Source organism: Protopterus annectens, chromosome 6.part0 (assembly GCF_019279795.1).
Source record: "Protopterus annectens isolate FY-2018-M chromosome 6.part0, PAN1.0, whole genome shotgun sequence".
Lineage (NCBI taxonomy): Eukaryota > Metazoa > Chordata > Ceratodontiformes > Protopteridae > Protopterus > Protopterus annectens.
The window spans coordinates 1,143,103,546-1,143,129,833 of record NC_056737.1 but is presented as its reverse complement, the minus strand read 5'-3'; the positions used below and the strand labels follow the sequence as shown (position 1 = coordinate 1,143,129,833).

The window sequence follows — 26,288 nt, the reverse complement described above, 5'->3', positions numbered from 1 at the left end:
GCCAAAGACATAGGAGAATCCACAGCCAGCCTCGAGACAGAAGTCAGAGTTGAGGTGTCCTGTACTAAAACTCCATAAGGAAGAGACAGCTCTGAGGACAGCAGAGTCGACCCTAACACCCCCCCACCCCCTGAGCAGACACAGTTTCAGCTCCAAGATCACTCTGAAAAGGTCTGAGCAGACTGGATCAGAGTAATCGACAGGGTTAAATAAGGGGGGGTTGCAAGCATTTAGTTTTAGCTGCCAAAAAACTTATTTTTCTTCGAGTAAAAAAGTACAATTGTGTACACTTACCATAAATGTAGATGTTCAAGTGTATTCACTGTTGCAATCATCACATTTGGGTTATCTGCTTGCAGTAGCCCTCAGTCGGTCTGATTAACAAAGACTTGGGTCCTGCATTGATTGCTGTCCCCCCTTCTGTGACGTCAGGTCATCAGGGGTATAAAACATGCAGTTGACGCCATTACATCAGTTTTTCTTGCCCCAGATGTCAGGTGCCCCCCTAATGGGAAGCAATTAAATCTATAAATATACAAGGTTATACCTCCAACAAAAAAGCAAATACACCAAACAGCTTTTGAGCATAGCAAAGGAGAGTAGAGGTATAGCCAAAAGAAGTAAGGGGGCTGGAGGGAGGGTAACCAGGACTGCAACAGTGAATACACTCGAACATCTACATTTATGGTAAGTGTACACAACTATACTATGTTCTTCGTGTTTCACTGTTGCAGTAATCACATTTGGGTAGATTCCCAAAGCGAAGGATGGGAGGAGGAATTTAGATAACATTTGGACCAGCTATAAGGCCCTGCAAGACTGCAGTGGCAAAGCCAGCTGTAGATTTAGAGAAAATTGGCAGATGGTAATGCTTGGTAAAAGTATGTAAAGAACTCCAGGTAGCAGCTTCTAGGATGTCCCTGGTAGGGACACCTCTGAGAAAGGCTGTAGAGGTAGATGCAGCCCTGGTTGAGTGGGGTCTGATCCCCTGTGGTATAGGTTTTCCATGGTGCTTGTAGCAGAAATAAATGCAATGGCCTTTCCATTTGGAAATGGTTGGCTGTGAAATAGCCTTCCCCTCTGCCCCTGTAGCAAATGCCACCAGCAGTTGGTCAGATTTCCTTTGAGGTTTAGTCCTGTCCAAGTAGAATCTAAGTTGTCTGTGTACATCTAAGGAGTGCAGTATCCATTCCCCTTTGCTCTGTGGATTAGGAAAAAAGGTTGGCAAATGAATGGACTGATTAAGGGCCACACTGGATACCACCTTGAGCAAGAAGGAGGGATTGGGTCCTGAGGGACACCCTGTCCGCATGAAAGATGATGAAAGGCTCCACTGCTATGAGGGCCTGTAATTCAGACACCCTTCTTGCTGAAGTGATTGCTAAAAGGAAGGCTATTTTCCAAGAAAGGAATTTGAAGTCTGCAGTAGCAGCTGGCTCGAAAGGAGGAAGAGTGAGTTTCTCCAAGACAAAGTTAAGGTTCCAGGCTGGAGTTGGAGGTCTCCTGGGTGGTCGTAGATTTTTGGCCTCTCTGAGGAACTGCTTGAGCAGTGGATGAGAGAAGAGGGGAGGCTCTGTGTTATAATGAGCTGAAATGGCTGAGGTGTGAATCTTGATGGAGGAGAAAGACAGGCCCTTGTGAAGCATCTCAGTAAAGTATTGTAAAATCTGAGGTAAATTGGGCACTGCTGTGCTCATCCCTTGAGATTGGTTCCAGGCACAAAATCTTTTTCATTTTTCAGCATAAGATTTTCTAGTACTAGGCCTCCTTGCTTCTAAAATGATATCCATCACTGGTTTACTGAGGGATGGTAAAGGAGAGATTAGGTAATTAGTCATGCTGCTAGGTTCAGTGTTTGAAGCTGAGGGTGCAGAATCTGGTTCTCCTGCTGAGACAATAGGGTAGAAATCTGAGGCAGGTGCCATGGGGCCAACATTGACACACTGCGCAAGAGGGGATACCAGTGATGGCATGGCCAGTCTGGTGCAATCAAAATCGTCCTTGGTTTGTCTTGTTCGATCTTTAGTAGTACTTTGGAGAGCAGAGGCAGAGGAGGAAAGGCATAAACTGATCGTTTTTTTTCAGCTGAAGGACAGATCATCCACTTTCCAAGCTTGTTTGTGGGGAGTCCTTGTGCAAAATTTGTCCAATTGAAAGTTCTGGGGGGAAGCAAACAGGTCTATATCTGGGCTCCCCCATTTGATTGCCAACATGTTGAAAATCCTTGGTTCCAGTTTCCACTCGTGCGGGTCCATGAGGTTTCTGCTTAGTTTGTCTGCCAGTGTATTTAGTTTTCCTGGCAGGAACTGAGCTTGTAGATGCACTAGGCGTAGGCAATGTATATGATAGGAATCATTGCTTCTAGATCCTGAGAATGTTGACACCATAGGCTTTTTAGATACCATTGTAGTTTCCTCATATTAAGTCTTGCTTATGGAATTAGAAGAATGCAGGAGGCCATGAACCCCAAGGCTTGTAGTATTTTCCTTGCAAATAGCAGGGTTTTTGTAGCCACTTGTTTGAAGTAGGTTGTCAAATGAATTTGTTTCTCTGGTGTGAGGAAAGCCATCTGGGAAGTTGTATTCAAGCTTGCTCCCAGGAATATAATTTGTTGACAGGGTACCAGGTGTGATTTCATTTAGTTTATGGTGTACCCCAGACAAGTTAGCACCCTTTGTACAAAGGCCAGATGATTCAGAAGTATGTCCTGGCTTTCCACCTGAATTAGACAATTATCCAGGTATGGGTATATCTGAATATTTCTTTGCCTGCAAAATACAATGAGAGCTAGGGATTTTGTGAATATCCTGGGCACAGTAGATAAGCCAAAGGGCAGTGCAGAGAACTGATAGTGCGTGTAGCCTGCTTTGAAGCATAGGTATCGTCTGCAAGATTCCCAGATTGGGATGTGCAGGTAGGCTTCCTTTAAATCTAGTGTTGCCAACCAGGCATCTTTGCCTAGCACAGATAGCAATTGGTGAAGAGTCAGCATCTTGAATTTTGGAATCACCAAAAAGGTGTTTAGAGTAGACAGGTCCAGGATAGGATGCCATGAACTGTCTTTTCTGGGTACCAGGAAAAGTTTTGAGTAGAAAACTTGTCCCTTTTCCTCTTCTGGTACAAACTGAATAGCCCCCATGCTTAAGAGAGAAAGTACTTGCTTTTGGGCCTCTGCCCACTGATTTGGGGGTAGATATGGTCATCCGCTTGGTGTTGGTAACTTGTGGAAGTGAAATCTGTATCCCTGGGACACTATATTTAAAACCCATTTGTCCTGGGTAATGAGTTCCCAGTTCTTTGCATGAAGAGCAATCTCCCCCCCCCAAAGAGACAATCAGCTGAGAAGTGCTTGGAAGTTTTGAAAAAAAGTCATTGAAACAGTTTACCACAGGGGGGAGTTTTATTACTCCCTGATTTAGAAGTGGAGGCTCCCCACTGCTTAGTCCTGTGTGTACCCTGAGACTGAAGCCTGGGAGCGCTGCTGGATCTGGGTTTGGACTGAGAAGGTCTGGAAGAGGCAGGAAAGGACCAATTCTTGGAAGGCCAATGCTTACTAAACCTTGGGGGTTGAACTTGTAAAAAATCTTTAACAGTTTGCATAGATTTAGTTTTTCCTCCATCTTTTTAAGAACTTCTGCCTTGTTGCCAAACAGGCGGTCCTGGTTTAAGGGAGCATCCAGTAATTTCACTTTAACATGATCCGGCAAGGATTGATCCTTAAGCCAAGCATGCCTTCTAAGTACATACCCAGTTACAGCAGCCCTGCAAGATGCCTCTAGTGAATCAAAACCACATTGCAAAGTATGTTTTCCAACTTGTTCAGCTGAATGCAGTAAATCCTGTAAATCCTTATTTTGCACAATCAGGAATCAACATCATTTTCTGTTTAAGCAATCCAATAATATGTTGCTGATACTTTAACATATGAAACTGGCAATTTAAGGCCCTAATGGCCAAAGTTGCAGAAGTGTATACCTTTTTATCCTATCTATCCAGCACCCTGGCATCTCTATCAGATTTTTGGCAGTAGTAGCTTTAATGCCCTTGGGTCCCTGTGAAATGGTCTCAGGATCCGCAGTAGGATTTTTAAAAAGGAACTTGTGAGAGTCAGGGACCCTGTAATATCTATCAGGTTTTCTGGCAGCAGGAGGTAAAGAGTCCGGGGCCAAGCTAGATTCTGAAAAGGCATCATCAACAATGTCTGGTACAGGAAGTATGGCTAATGGTCTGTGTTGGAGCAGTAGTAAGAAATCCCTAAGCCTCTTTTTAGAATCAGAGAAATCCTGACTTTCCCAACGAAAATGCTCCCTGAGAGTATGCAAGGTTTCACCAAAAGAGAAATCCTCTGGGGGAGAAGCAGAGGGACTAGAGTCCTCAGCATCAGAATCCTCATGGGTAGATAAGGGTAAATCCTGGTCATCAGAGGAAACAGAAAATTTAGAATCCTGGTCAGAAGTATCAAGAGCAAACTCAGTCCTAGGTCTCTTAGACGGCGAAGGCTGGCTTCCCCTGATTAAAGTAATAAGGTCTTCAGCCATTCTTATAATTTAGTTTTTAGGCTAGAGGCCTGACCATGCAGTCTGGGTGTCAGTTTTCTAGGCATGGTTCAAGTTTTAGGGCTTAAAGAAGAAGACAGCATCGGTTTAATACGTAAATCAGTAGACCTGAATACACCCTCAGAAGCCGGTGCCTGCACAGCGGCTCTGGACCCATCCAAGGTAAAGACATCCGCAGGTTTCACAGTTGAAGCATCTCGCTGCATACCGGACTCCGAATGGGTCTCAGTAGAGGCCTGCAAATCTGAAGTAGCGGGTATCAGGGGCTGGGAAAGAGCCTCACTGAGTACCGGCAAACTGGCAACTGGCTTAGGAGAAGCGTCGATGTCAGTTTTGGATCTAGGCGGCCTTTCTCTGTCTTTATCTTTGCGTTTTTTTCAGAATGTCAGTAGTCAGATGGCTTACCAAAGACATATCAGGTTAATTGAACCGAGCCCCAAAATATTTAGAAGCAAAAATATACAGAAGACAGATAGTTTGTGGTTTAAATAAGGCACAAAACTGACAGCAAGGTACGTCGTGGTCAGGGCCTAGGCAAGGAATACAGTACGAATGAAAATCTTTATGAGATATTTGCTTTCCACAAGTAATGCAATTATTTACTTTTAATGACATTGGTTTAGAGCAAGAAAAAGTTTCCCCAATGGGGTACTTAGCTTTTAGTTGAAGACTTCGGTTCTAAAACTCAAAAACAAAAATTTCAGGAGTCAGACGACCGGCACTTGCGAACTGCTTCTGCTTCGGGCACCACATGGCAAGAAAGACTGATGTAATGGCATCGGCTGCATGTTTTATACCCCTGACGACCTGACATCATGGAAGAAGGGGCAGCAACCAACGCAGGACCCAAGACTTTGTTAATCAGGCCGACTGAGGGCTAACTGCAAGCAGATAACCCAAATGTGATGACTGCAATAGTGAAACACAAAGAATATCTTACAATTGCCACCCCTGGGGTTAATATGTACCCTTTCCAAAATAGCAAATCTGAATATATTACCTTCCATGTGCCTGTACAAAGCATTCTTCCTGTTTTGTTTCCTAATTTCATAATAATGCTCGTAAATTCTGTTTTTTAGGCACCTGTCAGTTTTCCCAACATAAAATGCTGGGCAGGTGAAGCACATGACCAAATAAACTACACCCTCTGTACTACAATTCCCATACTGAATAATAATCTTAGTCTGATTCATATTTTCTAGCTGTATTTCTCCTTTGGGATAAATGTATTCACACTGATTACAACATCCCACTTCTTAGCCCCTTATCTCCTACACAATTTTCTTTGTTGTTACTGTCCTCTAAATTAGCCTTAATATTCCTACCACTTTTATATACAAAAGTTGTACTATTTCCGATTAATTTATATAAAGTTCAGTGTCACTCCTTAGTATATTCCAATTCTTTGTTATCACTTCTTTTACCATAGGGGAATAAGGGCCGTATTTCAAAACCATAGCTCTACCAAAATTATTTCCAGATGTATTTTCGTGTACAGGGGGTAAAATCCATTCCCAATAGGGGTTTTTACAAGGTTCCCCATTTAGACAAAATGTAGTCAATGGTTTCTCTAATAAGTTTCTGTGGGTATCCCCTTTCCAAAAACATGCTACCCACCATACCTAATTCTTTAACTGCTTCAGTGTAGTCAGATGTCATTCTTGCTGCCCTTATGCATTGTCCTTTAAGTATGCTTTTTTCTGTGGATAGGGATGTCAACTATTAAATTCCAAGTAAGAATTACTAAAGGTGGGTTTACGTGCATTTTGGATTTAAAACCTCTGTCAGAATATGAGATGTAACAATCTAAATAAGCTAAACCTTCCAACTGATAAGTGTGAGTAAACTTAAAATAGGAACATCTATTGTTAAGATACGCAACAGACTTCTCTATATCCTCAGTTTCACCTTTCCATAAAATAAAGACATCATCAAGGAAATGTACATACAGTTTGAAGTTCTTTTTAAAGGTACTATTAAATACAGATATATAGATCGGAAGAAATTTGTCACAGTTACAAACGAAAGCACTTATTTCAAACTGCACTTCTGGAAATTCATTGTTTCATTGTTCAATGTATTAAAGGAATTACTCTTTAGTCCTGCTTGTCCAGATCCTTGTTTTTTGGTTACTATTAAATACATGCTGGTGTTCCCATTCTATTAGAACTAAATTCGCAAATATGGGGGCACAAGTGGCCCCTTTTATTTGTTTAAAGTATTCACCCTCATAAAAGATTAAATTGTTTTCTAATACAATAGCCATGAATTCTAGTGTAGTCAAAATCGTATCGCTATCGAGGTTAGAGTGTTTAACCACTGACTGGTGAAATAATTCCAACCCCTCGTCTTTGGATATGGAATTAAATAAATCCACTACATTGATGGTGGCAAATTTTAAATCTTTGTTCCAAAGTTCAGGTTTTAATCTCCCCCAAAAATCCTATGAGTCTCTGAGTATATTGGGAATATTGTCACATGTATCTTTTAACCAATTGTCCACCACTACACCAAAAGGGAATATTTTAAACTTACTCCCGGAGACTATCGGTCAGAATGGGGGATGTAAAATATCTTTATGCACTCCAAAAATAGTGACTAAGACAGGATATTTAACTTTCAAAAAATTGTGTCAAAAGATATTCTTAGGTCCAACAAAAATTCTTCCAGCCAAGAATCAATGTGCCTGTACGCTATATTAATCTCATTTAGTGAAATAGCTTCGTATACTACAGTGTTGTTCAAAATATCAGGAATTTTGTTTGGTAATATAGCACAATCCTCCCACTCTTATCGGGTTTCATGACCCTAACCTCTGTATCATTACATATCTTTCTAAATAAATCTCTTTCTCTTCTATTTAAACACTTTGTTCTTTTTACCCTTTAACTCTTCTTGAATTTTATATAAATCTTTAGAAATTAATTTGTCCAAAGTGGCAAGAGTAGGGTGTAAAGGGGGGGGGGGTTAAAGGTGCTTTTTTTCTTTAAGGCTGGCGTTGAAGTACCCTATTCCTTGTCTTTGAAATATACTGCTAAATTAAGCTTTCTATGATACAGTTTAGCTTCTATAAGGGAATCTACTAAATCAAAGTTAGTAGTGGGAACTCATCACACATTTTAAGAACCTTTGCAGCAGATGGCCCAAAAAACATGATAGAATTCAAAATTTCTACTTTGACATCCTCTGGAAGGTTTTAAGAATGTAAACAAATGAACCTCCTCAAAACAGTTGCAGTAGCAGCTGCCCTAGAAGAGGCATCAGCAGAATCATAATCATATATCAAACGGTGAGTACACACGTGAAATGCAGAAGCAATCAAGTTACACAAATATTTTTTTTTCTCAGAAGAGGAAACAGATAGGTTCATAGGTTCATACTAGGCTATCTGCCCTAGGGCATTTATAAGCCTAGCCATAGTGTGTTTTGCTTTCGCCACCTATTTTAAATTAATTTTGTTATGCCCTTTTTCAAGGTTAGTATACTGTGCCTCTGTCTAACAGTGACACAGAAGTGATACCCGGGGTAAACCTACGATCTCCCATCCAATCATCAAGATTCCTCTTGAAGAGAGTCAACGAGGGACTCTGCCTAACCTGGACTGGGATTTTATTCCAGAGTGAAGGGAGCCTCTGGGTTATGAATCTGTCCCTCCAGCATGTCCTATTTATTTCAGTGCTGAGGTTCAAGTCTCTCGAGCGCGTAGCTCGATGGGATTTGGATTTGCTGAGGTGCAGCATGTCCATTAATTCCAGGTTGGACATGGCTTTATACGTCAGGCACAGATCGCCTCTGAGCAGGTGGTATGCCACTGAGTAGAGCTGGAGTTTCTTTAACCAGGCAGCATATGGCATCTGTTTGAGCCCTTTGATCCTCTTGGTGAGGTACTTTTGGCGTCTTTCCAGTTGCTGCAGGTGTCTGGTAAGGTACATCCCCAAAAGGAGCATTGTACTCAATTATGGGCCTGATGAGGGATGAGTAAAGAGGCACGATGACCTCCCCTGATCTAGATGTGAATCCCTTCATGATTAGGTGGGCTATATAAAATGTTTTTCTAACCACTTTGGCCACATGGTTGTCAAATGAGAGATTGCTATCAACTTGGGTCCCCAGATGTCATAATATTCCACATTCTCAAAATAGGAAAGCTTAAAATTTAACACACGGGTTTGACAGATGAGAATTCTGAAAATACGTCTTGCAGAAGAATACAATATGTTAAAAGCTTTCCCATTCTTATCATAAGGAGAGGGACTTGTATAAACCATGTGTTTAAAAGCAGCTAGGTTCACTAAACAGCTGCTGGGTCTGATCTGATAGGAGTGTATAAAAACATATAAGCTAAAGGAACTTTATACAACCTATCTGCTCTCTTGGGGGCAGCAGGCTGGTGGTCAGGTAAGTTACAGGCTCTGATGAAAACATCCTCCAGTCCTGAAAGAAAAGAAGGAATATGCATATATTTTGAAAAATGCAGTTGTAATAAACATAATACTTCTTCAGGGACAGTGGAATGCCATTATGCTTCCACTGAAACAAAAGATTCAGATTGGAAATAGACTCATAGAAAGGGAATCCTTCAAATAGACTAACAGAAGCCACACTTTCTGCAGAAACCTGAGGAAATGAAATGGCCTGCCCCTTCATAATCATTTTCTGATTCAAAAAACTTGAACCTCTTCAGAAAATGACGACTCTCTGTTTTACCAGAAACATTTGAACGGGATGGGTCAAGAACCCTTAGCTAAGCCCAATAAATCACTTCTTCCTAAAACGACTGAGACAGGAGAAGAAATATGCCTATGTTTTTGCTTCTTTTTGGGAGGAATTTCTCAAGAAGCATACCCACTTGTGCCAGGAAAATACTCCTGAGAGACAGACATGGCATTCTGGCAAGGCAGAGTGATATCCCTTGCACCTTCGCTTAAGACTGATAAAAGTGTCTCTCCTCTGCACACCAAGGACACTCCAACAGCTTTAGAGCATAGGAAATTGGTCACTGTTTAATGGAATAAAATGGAACGACTAAGTGTTTTCACCTTAACATCCACTGGCTTCATCAGACTCTGATGAAGGCAGTGGATGTTAAGGTGAAAGCACTTAGTTGTTTGTGAATTCTACCTCTTTTTTATTCCATTAAACAGTGACCAGTTTCCAACATGTATTTGTGACTGTTTTTTTGTTTTATACAAGTTTCTTTGCTTGTCGGCTTTCATTACATTGAGTTATCAGCTTTAGAGCATATGTCTAACCCCTGGTCCATGGTGGCCATAAGGACACACCAGGGGGAGCTAAGGAAAAAGAAGAATGGTCTGAGGAACCAGAAATGGCCATAGCAGAGTCACCCATTTGTGATTTAGGCACTTTAGCATCCTTCTGTGATGGCAAATTCTGTTCGTAGGTGTTTATTAGGCTAATGACCACAAGGGCCTTTTTAAGCCTAGCCATGCATCCCAAATCTCTGACAAGTTCTGATATCCGTGATAAGTATAAGCATAGGCCTGGAAGATGAACCATTTACAGTATACCTGTTTGCATTACAGACATAGGTGCCAAACCAGGGATGAATTTCCTGTTTCCCATCCAATTGTCCAAATTGCACTTGAATTGGGTTAGGGAGGAACTCCGCTTCACATGGATGGGGAGCCGGTTCCATAGACGGGGTAGTCGCTGGGATACATACCTATCTGTCCAGCAGGTCCTATTTATATCACAAGCAAGGTGCAAGACTTTAGAATGGGTAATTCTGCTACTGTTTGTTTTGTGGATATGCAGGAGGTCCATCAGAGTGGGGTCTGACAATGCCCTGAATGCCAGGCATAGATCTCCCCTCAAAAGTCTGTAGGAGACAGAATACAGGGATAGGATGTTGAGGCAGTCTGCATAGGACATATTACTTATGCCCTGTATTTGTTTAGGGAGGAACCTCTGTGGATGTTCCAGTTGCTGAATATGCCTGCTAAGGTACATACCAAAGGGTGCATTGTACTCAATGATAGATCTGATGAATGCCGAATACAGTGGAACAATGACTTCCTTGGAATTAATTGCCATACCTTTGTTTATACTTTGTGCAACATAGAATGATTTCCTCACCATGCTAGGCACGTGATGATCAAAGGCTAGATTACTATGTGTGGCCCTAAGTCCCTGACTACTGGGTCAACTGTAAAGGGTGTGTTGTCAATATGACAGCTACCAGGGATGTATGACTTCCCAAAGGATACTATTATGCATTTCTTGGCATTTAGTTTTAGTCCATGGCTGTGACACCAAATATTTGTCTGTGTCAGCCCCTTCTGGAGAACATTTGTGTCAGTGTGAGATTCAATGACAGCTCCTAATTTGCAATCATCTGCATATTTAGTTAGACATAGACCATTGACATTGGCCTTGACTTCTGAGAAGTAAATGTCAAAAAGGAGCGGTCCAAGGACTTAGGTTCATAGGTTCATACTAGGCTATCTGCCCTGGGGCATTTATAAGCCTAGCCCGATTGTGTTTGGCTTACGCCACCCCTTGATTTGAGTATACTGTGCCCTTTTTAAAGTTTAGTTTACTGTGCCTCTGTCTAATAGTGACACAGAAGTAATCCCCGGGACAAACCTATGATCCCCCATCCACTCATCAAGATTCTTCTTGAAGAGAGTCAGTGAGGTGCTCTGCCTAACATGAATTGGAATTCTATTCCAGAGCGAAGGGAGCCTCTGGGTTATGAATCTGTCCCTCCAGCATGTTCTATTTATTTCTGTGCTGAGGTTCAAGACTGATCCCTGAGGGACTCCACTTGTGACTGGCCTCTTTGTAGAGGTGAACTCCCCAGTTCTAACTTCCAGTGAGCCAGTTGGCTATCCACCAGGTGACATATGGGTTTGCACCTAACCTCTTGAGTTTGTCAACAATGCCCAAGTTGGGTACTGTGTCAAATGCCTTGGCCAAGTCACGACAGGCAGTGTGAACGATTTTGCCCTCATCCATTGCTTTGTGACCTTCTCAAAGAAGTCCACCACATTGAGTAGGCATGATCTGCCCTTGACAAAACCAAACTGGGTTGGTTTCAGTGTCTAGAGGTTTACAATATCTTTGTTGATCATCTCAATGATAATTCCTTCCATGGCTTTACATATGAGACTAGTGAGAATTATGGGTCCGTAATGTCCATGGTCTGTAGATGGCCCACCTTTGTGCAGAGGGATGACCGTTGCCTTTCTCCATTCATAAGGCACCAAGCCTTTTTGGAGGCTACAGTTAAATAGTAATTCCAGAGGCCCCATAGGTCATGTTTCATGCTATTTAAAAGGCATCCTGGGATATTGCTGGGCCCATTGATGCAGTGTTCTCAGTCTTAGAGAGAGCATTAAGGACCTGTTCCCTAGTGATAGTAGAGGGAGTTATATTTGATGATATTACCTGAGGGAAGGTAATCATTAGCGGACCGGAGTTCAGTTGTGGCGACCCCTAACCAGGAAAAGCCGAAAGACACAACAACAACAACAACAACCACCACCTGAGGGAAGGTTGATGGGAAGAAAGGAATAAAGTTGGAGCTGAATTTATCAGCCAGGAGGTTTGCTATATCTCCTGGCTCAGTATAGGTGGCTCCATTTACAGTGAGCTCTGCACACAATTGTGTATTGTCTTTGAGGTTGCAGGCATAGGTAAAGAATGCTTTGTGGTTGTCCATGGCCTGAGAGGCCAAACTTACCTCAAATATGGCTTTGGTAGACTTTATTTGTCCTCTGAGTTGTTTGTTTAGCTTGATGAGAATGCTTTTATCCTTCTGGGTGCTGTGCCTCCTAATTTTTGCCATGATTTTCTTCCTCCTGTTATACATCCGATTGATTTTGTGATTCCACCAGAGTGGCTAGTTTTTTGAGTTAGCTCTGTACTTCTTCCTGGTGGGTACAGCTGCCTCTATGCAGCTATTAACATGCTTGTACAGGGTTGCTGTAAACAGTTCTGCATAGGCAGAAGTGTTCTCAGGGTTTAAAGGGGATTGAAATTTTGATAGGTTCTCACTTAATAGCAGGAGGTTAGCCTTAGAATAGTTTCTGAATATTCCCGGTTGAGCTGGGGTCCAGGTTTTATTTTTACTTCAAAGGAGACCATTTTGTGGTCTGACCTTACCAGAGAAGGCATTACAGTAGGGGGTGTGCAGCACTCTCCCATATTAGTGAGGACCAGATAAATGCAGGTTGCACCCCTGGTTGGTGTATTGACCATCTGGTCCAGGGCGTTTCTGTTTACAAAATCCAGGAATCTCTGTGCATGTACGTTTGATGTCGTATAGGATTCCCAGTTAATAGTGGTATAATTAAAGTCACCCATGAATATGGTATTTTGTTGGATGGTTAGTGATTCTACTAAGTTTAAATACATGGTATGGGTTTCATGGGTCATAGAGGGGGGACCTACAGCTTGCAAAGGAAGTGGTACTGGATTTTACCTATGGTGATTTGAACATGGAGCAGCTGAAGTACATTGCCCTGTTTGACCAGCCTTGAAGTATATTTTTTTGATGTAAACAGACTCCTCCAACCTTTCATCCCTGCCTGTGAAGTAGTTGGTCTAAATTTCTGGAAGGCATTATAACCTTGCACTGTTGGTGTGCTCTCCGTGGCTTTAAACCACGTCTCAGACACCGTGCAGACATTAACATTCTCTAGGGTAAAGAGAGCTTCCAGGGAGTGGAGCTTTTTGTTTAGGTTCCTAGCATTGAACACTAATACTTTTAGATTTTCTTGGTTTTGATTTGCTATATTGGAAGTACTTTCAGTTTGGCATTGCCTAAAAAAGGCACTATGGGGAAGACAATGTTTTAGCTAATATTCGAAAGCCTAGAATAGAGAGGTACAGACCCATCCCTGGCAAAGCAGTGTGGGCTGTTGACCATCTCTTTCCATGCTGACAAATATTGCACCACCTTAGAATGACACCAGAAACTAAGCCAATTATTAAAGTCAATCATTTTTTGTTCATATTGTGGCATCATCCTTGGAGAAGGTAAAATGCTGCTCAATGCTAGGCTCATACCAGCCTGAGACACATATTCAAGAGTTCTATGATGTCTCTCTTCATATGGTTACATCTCAGGTCATTTACTCCCATATGGACTATGACGTGAGTCATATTGGTAATTGTGCTCCAATGACCTGGGTGCATGTGTAATGTTGTGGATCCGTGCCCCAGATAAGCAACTGACCGTAACTTTCTCCTGACTCAGCCTGGTGAGAGGGACATCAGTGTGCGTCTCATGATGGAGTCTCCAATGACTAGAATGTTGGATTGTGCATTAACTTGCCTTATGGGCTTAGAGGTAGAGGCTCCATGAGATGTAGCTCTACGCGTTGATTTGGGTGTTGTTTTGAAAGAGGGTGTTTGGGGCTGCTGAAGATATTTGTTATGTGTACTTCACCTAGGACATCTTTGTGATTTAGGAAGGTTACATTTAAGTCCCCCAGCTTACGTCTGCTTTGAACTGTGTGTGATGGGTGCAGCATGAGCACTAATGACAGCCTTACTGACATTAGGAGTACTTTTATGTGAAAGCTTTGCCTCCAGTGACATTGTGTAACTACATCTCTCACATACCATATCAGTTTGTTTGAGAATTAACTGGTTGTCAGTAAAATAAGGCAGTTTCTACATTGCCTCAGGAGTCTCATATCCACTAAGCTAGTAACGGAGACAGTAGGAAAGTTCATATCCATGGCATCAGACCCTTTTTTATTGATTAGACTGTTGGAGTAAGAATATCAATCACTGTCAGGAGTATCTGGTTTGCAACTATGTGGACAGTGCTTGTCACTGCAAACTAGTTGTCCTGTGTGCAACTAGATACTGGAGGAATTTCAATTGTGCTTTTACAGGAAAAATGTCACTCAAGGTGTCTGAGTCTGTACAGAGCACTGCCAAACACTTGAGGGAAAACTAATACATAAACCCTGAAAATTTAAGGATGAAGTATTTAGGCAGATATTCTGAAGTTAGAACAAATCAAGCAGTACTTACAGGAAACAACAAATTAGCTTGTCAAGGATGATGAAAAGAGGGCAGTCGCATGAACGGCTACTGCCTGGCTACTACTAATGCTGGTCTCACCACAGCTTCACTCCATTGAGATACAATACTCCTTTGCTTCTTCTCTCACCAGAAGCAAAATGTTAGCACTAATCCCAAGAAGAGAAGCAGGCCACATCTTGTCTGGTGATCCACAGTCTTGTCCCAGATGATGCAAGGGTCTGGAGGCTTGTAGCCTTTTTCTGGTAGATGCCTCAAATAACAACCAGACCAATCAAGTACATTAAGCAGACACTCACTCTCCAGCCAGAAACAGTCAGGAATCAGTGCATTCTGCTCCTACTCTCACCAAGATCGGAATATAAGCACAGATTCCAAGCTCTCACCTATAAAGCAGTTATTAGGCTTTCTGGTGATCAGCAGCCTCCAGGAAATAATGTCTCTGTGCTCCTCTCACCAGGAGAAAACAGAAGCACTGATCCCAAGATGGCTACTGAGAGGCAGAATGTGGACTCTCCAATAACTGGTGATCTTGCAATAGATACTTAAAGGTAAGATGAAAAAATGCTTTATCCTAAACACTGCAATGTGCACTAAGTTAGATATGAAAGTGGGTAAAACTTAAGTTTTAGCTGTACAAAAAGTTAAGTTTTAGTGGAGAGCCACTATTTTTAAAAGAGCAAGACAGATTGAAAGCTGGTGTGCACTTTTGTATTCTGGTACTATGGAACACAGTAGGATGGCCAATACCTCGTAAGTGCTCACAACGAAGGAAGCCAGGAACCAATAAATATTTGCAGATAACTTAGATGGCCAATACATTTAAATAGTTGAAGGGTTTAGTAATTTTCTTCTCTCTGTGGCTGGAAGAAGGAAGAAATGAGGAAGCATATAGCTAAGGCTACAGTAGCAGTGATCGTAATAATGAACATCATATTTTTCTCAGTGCAAATTGTTTAAAAAGAGCTGACAAGAGCTTCACCTCAGGCAGATGACTCTGGAGTTTGATCTTTAAGCAGTAGCAGCTGTTATGATGTTTGGATAGTGTCTTGCACCTGATTTTCAGTAACCCAGAACATGAAATAAATTAAGCAATTCCTTTAGCTTTTAGTGTTAGAAGACCATGGCAGAATACTTTCTACTGTCTACTGACAAATATTCATGATCTGCATGCTGCTGTCAAATAATTCTCTCCCAACATCTTGAAAAAAAAGCATCTTAAGGGCTTGGCCATCTGCAACTAATTTATTATTCTTAAAAATGCGAAACCGGGATTCAGAAACCAGAAATACAAGAACACTGAAAATTTTTTTTCAGAACTCCACAACACAAAAAGGATGAAACTGAACCAAGTAACCAATGAAGTGGTATTACAAAAAAGAAGTTTTATTATTTATTAATCTTACTCGCGGTGGTGGTGCTGCAGTAGCGTTGCCGCCTCACAATTCGACATTCTCCCGTTCGATTTTCAGCAAGGGCGTCTTCTGTGTGGAGACGTGTGTGAATGGGCGTACCTTCGTTGAAGGTTGTGCATCACAGCTGGCAACTCGGCATGTAAAAATCTACTGCCAATGATTAGTGGACCGGAGTTCTGCTGTGGCGACCCCTATCCAGGAAAAGTCGAAAGACACAACAACAACATTATTTATTAATCTTAGTAAGTAAAGAGACAGCATAAGGGAATGACTGAAATTATAATATCACTATCTCTACACACTGATACATATGTAAAAATGGATATAAGTGGCTGCAGATAAGAATGAGAAAAGTGTGAACTACAATATCAGAATTTAGACATTAATTTTACTGACAGTTCATAGCACAGACATAGTTAAGTGCTTTGGTATTAGGGGCGGAAGTGTGTCCATCCGAGTGTTCATGGATTAGGGTTAGAGTAAGGGTTAGATATGGGGATAGCTTTAGTGTTTTGTGTGTGTCTGATTGAGCCTGTCTTGTGTAGTAGTGGTACAGAAAGGATTTTTAAGGGGCAGGATAGGGTAGGGATAGCATATATAAGTAAGGTGGTGAAGGGGGTCAAATACTCAGTAAAGTTTAACAGCTGGTGCTAAAACCAAAAGGGAAAAAAAAGGACATGCTGCTACCAAAAAAGACTGAAAATATCAAGCCAGTCCATGGCACAAAGAGATGGAGCCCGGACTGCACTGATGGATGGCCATGTTAAATTACAACATCAGGTCCACTACAAGCCAACTGAGGGGATGGGAAGACAGTCAGAGGGTGTAAATGAGCTTAAGTATCTAAAAGGAGGGTGCCCAGCCAGATTATACCAGTCCATGGCACAAAGAGATGGAGCCCAGACTGCACTGATGGATGGCCATGTTAAATTACGACATCAGGTCCACTAGAAGCCAACTGAGTGGATGGGTATACAGTCAGAGGGTGTAAATGAGCTTAAGTATCTAAAAGGAGGGTGCTCAGACAGATTATGTGAATGAATCTCACTATCTAAAAGGAGGGTGAAAGGGTTTACAAGGGGAGGGTGCTCCACTGTGAAGGCTTCAGCCATTCCAAAACATAGTGGAGGCACACACTGGCATATTATGTAGAAATACATTGCTACAATGATGTCAGTACAGATCAGGCGACGGGGGGGGGGGGGTGACAAAAAGTAGGATATAAAAAAAATTCAAACCATATGCAGTGACAGATCATTTTGGCTGATCCTCTACCCAGCTGGTAATGTCACTTTAAGCAGGCAGTGGGAGAATAACTGGGTTATAAAGTAAGGGGAACTTAAGATTATGACATGGATGGCCAAATAAATCTGAAAAAAGACACCGTTTGGAAATATCTCAGATGAAACAATGCTATATATTGTTTGTGCTTGTGCTTTTAAAGTTATTCACTTTGAGTAGCAATGAACTACCAAACAGATGCAAGGGTACATGTACATATTCCAGTAAAAACAGTATTGGCTAGAGACAAAATTTAAAAATGCATGTATCTGAATTATAAGAAGAAACACTTATTGGGTTTATTAAGAGGAGCTATAGCACATCATCCTGTACTCACCTATCAGTATCATGCAGCTGATGCTCAATTAAATGTAACTTGGACGTGTATTTATCATTAATGTTCTGGAATTCCTGCACAATTGAGTTCTTAAGATCTGGATATGGACAGTCAAAACTCTGGACTTCCTCTGGACACCATTCCAAATGGATAGGGATCACATCACTAAAATCCACAAATATCTGCAAAGGAATGTTGCCAATTATAGTTAAAAGCAGTAGGAAACTTCAGGGAGTACAAGCCTAGCCTTAGCTTTGTTCACTTACATGACTATACTTAAATAGGAGACAAACATATATAAATAATTAAGCAAGGGGTCTATATCATTATTTCGAATGTTCAGATAGTCGGAATCCCTAAAGGCCGCCAGCACAATATCGAATCGCAAGTTAACATAATGTTAAAAACTGCAAAATTCACAATATCGCATTTCCATAGTTGGCCACATCATTTTACTAAGGTAAAACATCAGTAGGAGATTCCCTTATCCTTTATAGGAAACCAACGTACATGTGCAGTAGTTACTGACCTTAGAGCTAGAAGTACGGTTAAGTGAAGTGCATATATAGTAATATATTTGTGTAGCCCAATAGAAACTTGTTTAAGTTGTATGTGTTTGCAGGTTTTGCTATAAATTTAGAGAGTAGCACATAATTTGTGTACATTCGACTACATGTCATTGTCAGAAATGGCTAGCGCTCCTGATGTACCTCCTGGTAGTCTAGGTACGTGCTATAGCACTGAAATATCGCAGAAGAGGGAAATGCTGCATTTAGATGGGTATCTCTATACATTAGAGAAACTAGCAAAGATAGTAAATACTGGTGCTGCAAGTATAGCAATGCTTAGGAAGAGGAATGAGTACTCTGCGGGTGAATTCCTTTGAGCGACAGCTCTGCTGTTGAAAATGTAAAATACAGTTGACAGTTTGAATGTACTACATAAATTTAACTTTTTCCGTACTTTGGGTGTTGTTCACATTCACATACATTTGTGTGTTATGCACATTTAATTAGCACAGGGGATAAATGGGTGAAGTGTTGACATGGGTGAAGTTTAGATTATTTTGTTTGGGTAGGCAGTACGCAGCAGGATGTGAGTTGGCCAACTATAGAAATTCAATATTTTGAATTTTGCGCTTTTTCATGTTCGGTGTAGCTGCGGTTAGATATTCTGGTGTTGGCCTTTAGGGATTTGAGTATCTGAACGTTCAAAATAATGATATAGACTCTAAGTAAGTTATTAGGTGTACTTAACATTAAAACTATACTGAAACAAACAGCAATCTGCTTCTTAACTACAAAAATTCCTAGCTATACCTCAAAATTTTCACTGCATATGTTTTTATGTATCTATCTGTCTAGATGGGCTAGTTCATAGGCCCTTTCCAGCCAAATTCCATGCCCTCCACAGGCAAATAAATAGTACTGACTGTAATATATACAAACTTAGTAAGCAGATAATGAAGAGACCTGAAAAATATTAGAAAAAGAATACAGTGAATCCATGTAATTTTTAAAAAAATGCATAGGTGAGGTACGTGCAGATGGTAAAGGAATAGTGAAATACAACTTTATGCCACATTAAAAAACATTAAAATATAAATAATAATAATAATAATGATCTCAAGTTGTAAAACCAAACAAACTAGAAAATTTCCAAGGACTAATTCAGAGGCATTCTGGTATAATAATAAATGTCAGACAAACAATCAATAAGGAAAATTAAACCAGACAACAAGTTAAGTGATTCATTAGGTGCACAGGCTAGTGGACAAACTACACAATTAAGAGATAAAGACCTAATGGTAGACTAAGGGACCTTTACCACAGTCAGAAAAGCAGTTGCATTTATAAATATTTGTTAGGAAGTCTCATAGCGTTAGCCTAAATTTGTGATACTCATTTATGTTTCTAATTAAACTGGGAAATTGATTCTAGATACCAGGTGTGGCTTTAAAGAATATATTTTCTCCTTCCAGCCTAGAATATCCATCGTTTGAGAGTTAATGCTTCCAGTTCTTGAGTCATTAATGGGTAGCTATGCTTGACAGCTTTTACCCTAAGTGCTAGAGAGGGGCAGTATTCCAAATAAGGGTGGCTTGAATAATTTAGCTCTTGTAGTCATAAGTACCAAGCTGACCTTGGTGTACAAAGTGATTTTACTACTGTGACAGACCTGCAAATCCTAACTGGGGTGCACCTGGCTCTGTGGCACAGAAGGATGAAGCCCTGACTGTGACTCAGATGACTGAGACTTGATTAGGAATCCTGGGACTGGAGCAGCCAGCTGGGGAGAAAGAGGAATGAAAGAGAGGAACATGTGCACCTCTCACAGGGAAGGGAAAGGCATGCTTATACCCAGAGGTACATGCTTGATGTCTAATTTCCTAGAGATGGAGGAAACAGCTAACTGTTGTGTCCACCTGGGTTGGCAAGATGTCTTGCTGACATCAGCCCCTTTTGGAAGTGGGTGGGGGGCAGAACAGCACTGACATCCATGACACATTCCACCTATACCTGATGGCTGACTTAATGATGTTTCATCTTGGTTGATCCTTGCCTCAGTGTCAAGGAAACAAATAGGCCAAAGTGACCAAGAGGGGAATGATGACCAGCTGGCATCAGGGTCAGAGAGGTTAAAACAATCCTGTTAAGAGTTGTTTGCAACATTATTTTATTCTACAAGGAGATGAATGCTGTGAAAAGAAGCCCATATTTTAACTTATGTACAAAACAGTTAATACAAATGGTTCTCCTCACTTCCAACAGTAGGAAGTCCTAGACCTTATAACAAAGACAGAGGTGCTTCATTACATTTATTTACATAGTTTCTATAAGAAACAAAGGATAGCACTAGGTCTAAACATAACTCTAAATATTTAAAATACTTAACCTGGGCTATAACAGTAATGGATGTCTTGTTGATGTGAAGCAATCCTCTCATTTATACAGTCCTATTTTGGACCCAACTACCACATTTTTTTTCTTGTGACTGTTAACAATTACACTATTAGAAAGTAGCTAGTGCCACAGTTTGTTTAATTCAAGTTGAAGTCATTCATGAATTAGGCCTAGGGGGTAAGAGGGTTTAGAATGACAAAGTCATGTGCAGAAAGAATTAGAAGAAATATCTGGGGGTCATGGAGTAAGCCACTGATGGAACAAGAGGAAGACTATACTTCCATGATTGAGCCCAGGGACCTCCACAGAGAAATGTGCCCACAGCATACTGTAAGGAACCAAACAGCATCTGAAAAGTACAATTAGAAAATCAGCCAGGTAATTCTGAAGTCACTGAATTAAGCCATTCCAAATCTAGACTTCCTGAAGGAGTGTATGACAAGTAAATCAAATTTTCTTCTTAAAATTAATGTAATCCTGTTGGCAATGTTCCCCATGCTAAAGCAGATGTCTTCTGTTCACAGCATATTGTTGTCAAGCTATTAAAGCCTTTTCAAAATCCATGCTGTGCATTATCAAGAAAATCATATTTATTAATGTGAGCCATAACCTGAAAAAAATGTTGAACTGCTGAGAAAAAGGATACCTTGAAAAGTGGGATTATAGCTGTATGTCTGCAATGACAAGGGGCAATCCTAGCAATGAGCAACCAATTATAAGCATGGACCAGGAGATTACCTATAATTATTGTTGTCAGTCAGAAGAAAGACAGATGAAGAGTGCAACCCGTAATCCTACATACTGAAGGGTGTTTCATGAAGAGTTTGTAAACATCTTTCAGTTTTATTTCCCATTTTTAACTATTAATAGGGCTACCAGTCAGAAAAATGACACATAAATAAGGAAGCTCTTATATCTGGGTCTATATCACATTGACGAAGGTTCATTTCCGTGAACCTTCTTTCACTGACCCTAGTAGAGTGAACGTTCACATCAGCAAATGCTCACTTCAACAAACAACTTACCCAGTGAAAGGAACGAGTTGGCCATCATAAGAAATTTGCCCTTTTCCCTACTCTAGTGCAATCTCGGAGACAGTATATATATATTTGGGGGGAGGGTGAAATACTGCGCTTTGTGTGATGGGCAGAATGCTGAGCAACTCATTCCTTTCCCCTGGTAAGTCACTCATTGGAGGGAACATTCACTGTATTAGGGTTGATGAACAAAGGTTCACGGAAATGAACCTTCGATGAACTGATATAGACTCCTTGTATCTACCTTTGGGATCAAGTTACATGAAGCATTTGTAAACTGCTTTCACTTGCATTTCCTTTAAATAAAAAGGCAATATACGGGGGGGGTATGCTCTTGGGTATTATCATTTAATAATAATAATAATACTTGTCTTTTCAGGAGAAGGAAGCACCTAAGCTGCCAGATTAAAATGTACATTTTCAATTATTGATCAAACCGTTGTGAGAGTAATGATATCTAATCATTCCCCATTTCCTACTATCCCCATAACTTCATAACAGCATTCCAGACCAATTTAGCAAAGACCAGAAAAGGGGTTGTTTTCATTTAACATACTTAGCATTAGCAGCTTTACCAGCTACTTGACAAACGTTCTTTAGCTATTCATAAACACTGCAGCAGGAGATATGTTGTTTTGTTGAGAGGATTCCTTGGAAATCTGTTATATGCATTTTCTTCCTTTTTTTTTTTAAATCAGAGCTTCAATATCAGATGATATCTACGGGCACTTACTCACACTAGCTCTCCATCTTTTGCATAGGAAGAGCTGATCTTGTACATTTTAAAAGCAGGAAGGAGGGAGCTGTAAATCTTCTAGAGAACCAGATTCCCATGAATATCACTCCAACAGTCAGGCACCAAAAGAAAGATGCTATTTCCTTTCAGGAACAGAATGGCCTTCAACACTGAAAGATTTTAGTTTATTTATCTTAAAGGACCACAGAGAAGACAGTGGTCAGTGAGAGAATTTAAGTACACTTCATTTCTCGATAACTACAGAGGACATTGAAAGTGACAGTGAGAATGACACTGAAAATCTAACTATTACTACATACCAAGTTAAGGCTGGTGAATTCACTAATATTATGGTCCAAATTGTAAAGGGCGATGGGCTTGTCCAGTAAAGCCTTTTGCTGACCCAAGCAATTAAGGCTGAAGTTACCTAAAACCTACATCTGAAACATTTAACATCAGAAAGCACTTCTCTAAGAAGGTGATCAAGCTTCACGGTGTTTTTTTTTTCAGGTGGATGTCATCAATCCAAAATAAGAAAGTTGCTACATCCACAAGAATTCATTTCAGCAATAAGCTAGGTGGATGTATCATCATCATCTACTGTGGAGTTTTTCATATTAGATCAACCTGCTTACTCCTGACTCTGAACAGGACCAAGCCTTCAGGTCTTTTGCTAAGTCTGATATCCACAAATCTTTGGAAGTTGCTCCTCAGGAACTGAGATGAGTTATCAGCTTTTAGCCATGATTGTAACTGCTACTGCATCAGGCCTCTCGTATAATTGTTTCTAAACTCATGATCATCACCATCAACCCCCTTTTCCCCATTTTTCTACATGGGGTTGGAGTGCTGTGTCAACTGTAGTCATCTCTCAATTCAATGCCACTCTCCTACCTGATTGTCACAGATTTTCTCGCTCTCACAATTCATCCATATCATTACTGGATGCCCTCATTTCTTCTTCCCTTCATCCTGTCTGTCCCAAATCTTCATTACCAGATTGTCTTATGCGTTTCTGCACATTTGTCTGAATCACTATAATCTGCTCTCTGTGACTTCCACTGTAACTGGAGCTACTTTGGTTTCTGTTCTGATGTCCTCATTTCTTCAGCTGTCTAATAGTGTGCATCCTAACACCCATCTCAGGCACTTCATCTCCATCACCTCTAGCTTTCTCAACTGATGTTCCTTTACTCTTCAGTTTTCTGTACCGTACAGTTTTACTGACTGCACCACAGTTTTGTACCTAACTTTTTAGCTTCTTTGACATTGTTCTGTCATACATTACACTTGACACACTGTTCCAGGGGCATTCTAGTAAAGACACATTTTCAACATTGCATATGGACTAGAAAATTGGGGTAGTGGTCACCATTCTATAAAAAGGGAAAGTGGAGGATGTGTTTCATTTATAGAGAGATTACACTTTTCAACCTCCATTGGAAAAATATCTACCAGTGTGCTTGAAAGGTGACTTCAACAGCTGAGCTTTTGACTCAGAAGAAACAATACCAATTCCACTATGGCCATGGAATAGCTAATGTGATTAAATCTCTTTATCCCTGCACAGATATTGCAGAGATCACAGGATCGTGACAGTATTAACAGCATGTTTCATTTTTTTCAAAATTGACTATTAAACCATCAAACGGACATAATAACCAATAGAAATATACAAAACTATTGTACAATTAATGATAAAAACCAATAGAAATAACATCTGGTTAGAAACACTTGAGCCAAAACTCATAGACAAGTTGTGTAGTATGCAGCAAGCACTTGTGCTGGAATCAGTAATGCACAAACTGGTGCAGGTTTGTAGCAGTTCACAGCCCTGTGCTGTGCACCTGTGCATTAAGCCCAAGTTCAAACATAAGATATATGCAAATGACTGTATTATGAGATGCAAATTAAATGAAGTCCTTATGATTTTAACATGTGTGCAAGGTGAACTCTCTAAAATGAAAACTGACCAGCTGTGACAGCCTGACTATAAAAGGACAAAGTATGCCAGAAATATATATCATTGCTGCATGTAGCAAGAATGCTTGAAGTCACAGCAGCCTTTGTGAAGCAACCCACTAAAGTCTTTTGCTCCAGTAGCTATCCAGCTGTGACACCATCTGGCAGCAACTCATATGTTACTGTTAGCAGTTACATTATCATAATTTCACTGATTAAGAAAGTATTGATCACTTCAGAATCGATCAGGACACTGTATGGGTCTTTGTTGATATGGGTAATCCACACACAAAATCAATAGGAACTTGTGCTCTTTCTGTTCCTCTGCAGAACAAGGTATATGTCTTCCCATACTAGCTGCAAAGACTTTCCAGAAATCAGCTGGGGGCACACTGGGTATTTCTCAGGATTTCTCTACCTCTAGAATACTCAAAAAGTTCCTTGGTATAATGATTCTATGTGTGGAGGATCATATATGGTTATGAAGTCTGAAACTTAAAATTCCATTATTATTTAATGATTTCAGTCCTCAATGATTTGCCAAAAAACACAAAAATTACAATAAACAGACCAAAAATATGAGGCATAACAGGGACATTTGGTGACATCATGGATAGCTGAGAGAAAAACAGTTCTTGCACCAACATCTGGACTCTACAGTGTTATAAATTTCTTATTAAAAATAAAATAAAAAAAAAAAAAAAAAAAAAGAGTCAGGAAAATGGCGCTGAACCTATGCAGTAGGATTTAATTTTTTTAACCTCATGAATACATCATATTTAAATGGACAGTAAAGTGACATGAAAACAAAGCTGTGGTCTCCATATGAGTTGTATACAAAAATACTGTAAGAAAAGTTGGTTTGCTTGATTTTCTGCATTGATTTCCATGCATGCATGGTTAATCATTGTGGTCAGTCATTGTGATACTGACCAACATGAAATGAGTTATAAATAACCCACTACTAGAATACATTCTGATTTGTATCTTAATGTTGCTGATATTGCTCGTGGTCATCTGATCATTTTCCCTGTATAACCACGCAGCTTAATTACAAATATTCATATTTAAGTAAGATTTACAATTTTACCTTGCTTTCAGTGTCTTTGATCTGCTGATCTAAAGCCATTTTCTGAAGATTTAGCTTTTCCATAACTGCGTCCTGCTGAATCTTCACAAATTCTACCTTTAAGTGCCAAGTAAAAGAACACATATTAAAATACATGATATTAAACATAATTATACGCAATTAAGATGTATATATGGTTTAAGTTTCTTTTTTTTCCCTCTGTGAATTCTTGGAAAAATATTTAAGAATGACTGAAATCTGTACTTCTAAAAATATATCACTGTAACTCTGTATGGAGATGCAAATGACAGTTGATATAGATGCATAAGACTAAAGACAAGGAAAGACTTTAATCCAGTTCATTTTCTCTACCTGCTGCTTTACATCTGTATAGACATGTGCCTGCCTTTGAGGCAAAACCTAAAAAAAAATCCAATTAATTGTTAAATAATATATTCTTAGATAGTAGTGACAATTCATATTACTACTGGGAAAACAGGAATTTATGCTAAGTACTAACAGATAAATGTGTGTGAATTACATTAGTAAGACTGTCACAAAGGTAAAGCAGAACATAATTCTCTCAGATGCCCACTTCAGAGAGTCCAGTCTGACTCCGACACAAAATTAGAAGGCTAAAGTCTTCTTCAAAAAGACAGACAATGAAGAGAGCAAGAGGTGTACACTTGTCTACTTTAAATGCACCTTAGAGACCTGTCTACCTAGTGTGCATTATCTCCTTCTTCCTCAGATATATGACAGCGAAGAACTCATCAGGATAGCGTCTGGACTGTTTAGTGACATACCATACCTTATACTTGTCAAACCCATTGGCACAGTGTTTAGAATTTATTTAAGAGAGAACAGTGTAAGGAACTTCTCTGTGTGGAAGATTAAAATCCATACATATCTAGTTAATCACTGTATATTAATCATATCAGATAATAGTAGTAGAAGTAGCGAACATAAACT

At 40.2% G+C, this 26,288-nt stretch overlaps 1 protein-coding gene across 1 annotated transcript in view; it reads right to left on the bottom strand.

The window, feature by feature from the left end:
- CCDC148 (coiled-coil domain containing 148) overlaps positions 1-26,288 on the bottom strand; it is a 2,032,828-nt gene that overhangs the window by 1,044,113 nt on the left and 962,427 nt on the right. The window contains exons 7-8 of the mRNA XM_044073632.1: positions 25,338-25,433; positions 17,610-17,791 (exon numbers count right to left, since the gene is read on the bottom strand). Coding sequence (XP_043929567.1) covers positions 17,610-17,791; positions 25,338-25,433 — 278 coding nt within the window. The remainder of the gene's footprint in view (positions 1-17,609; positions 17,792-25,337; positions 25,434-26,288) is intronic.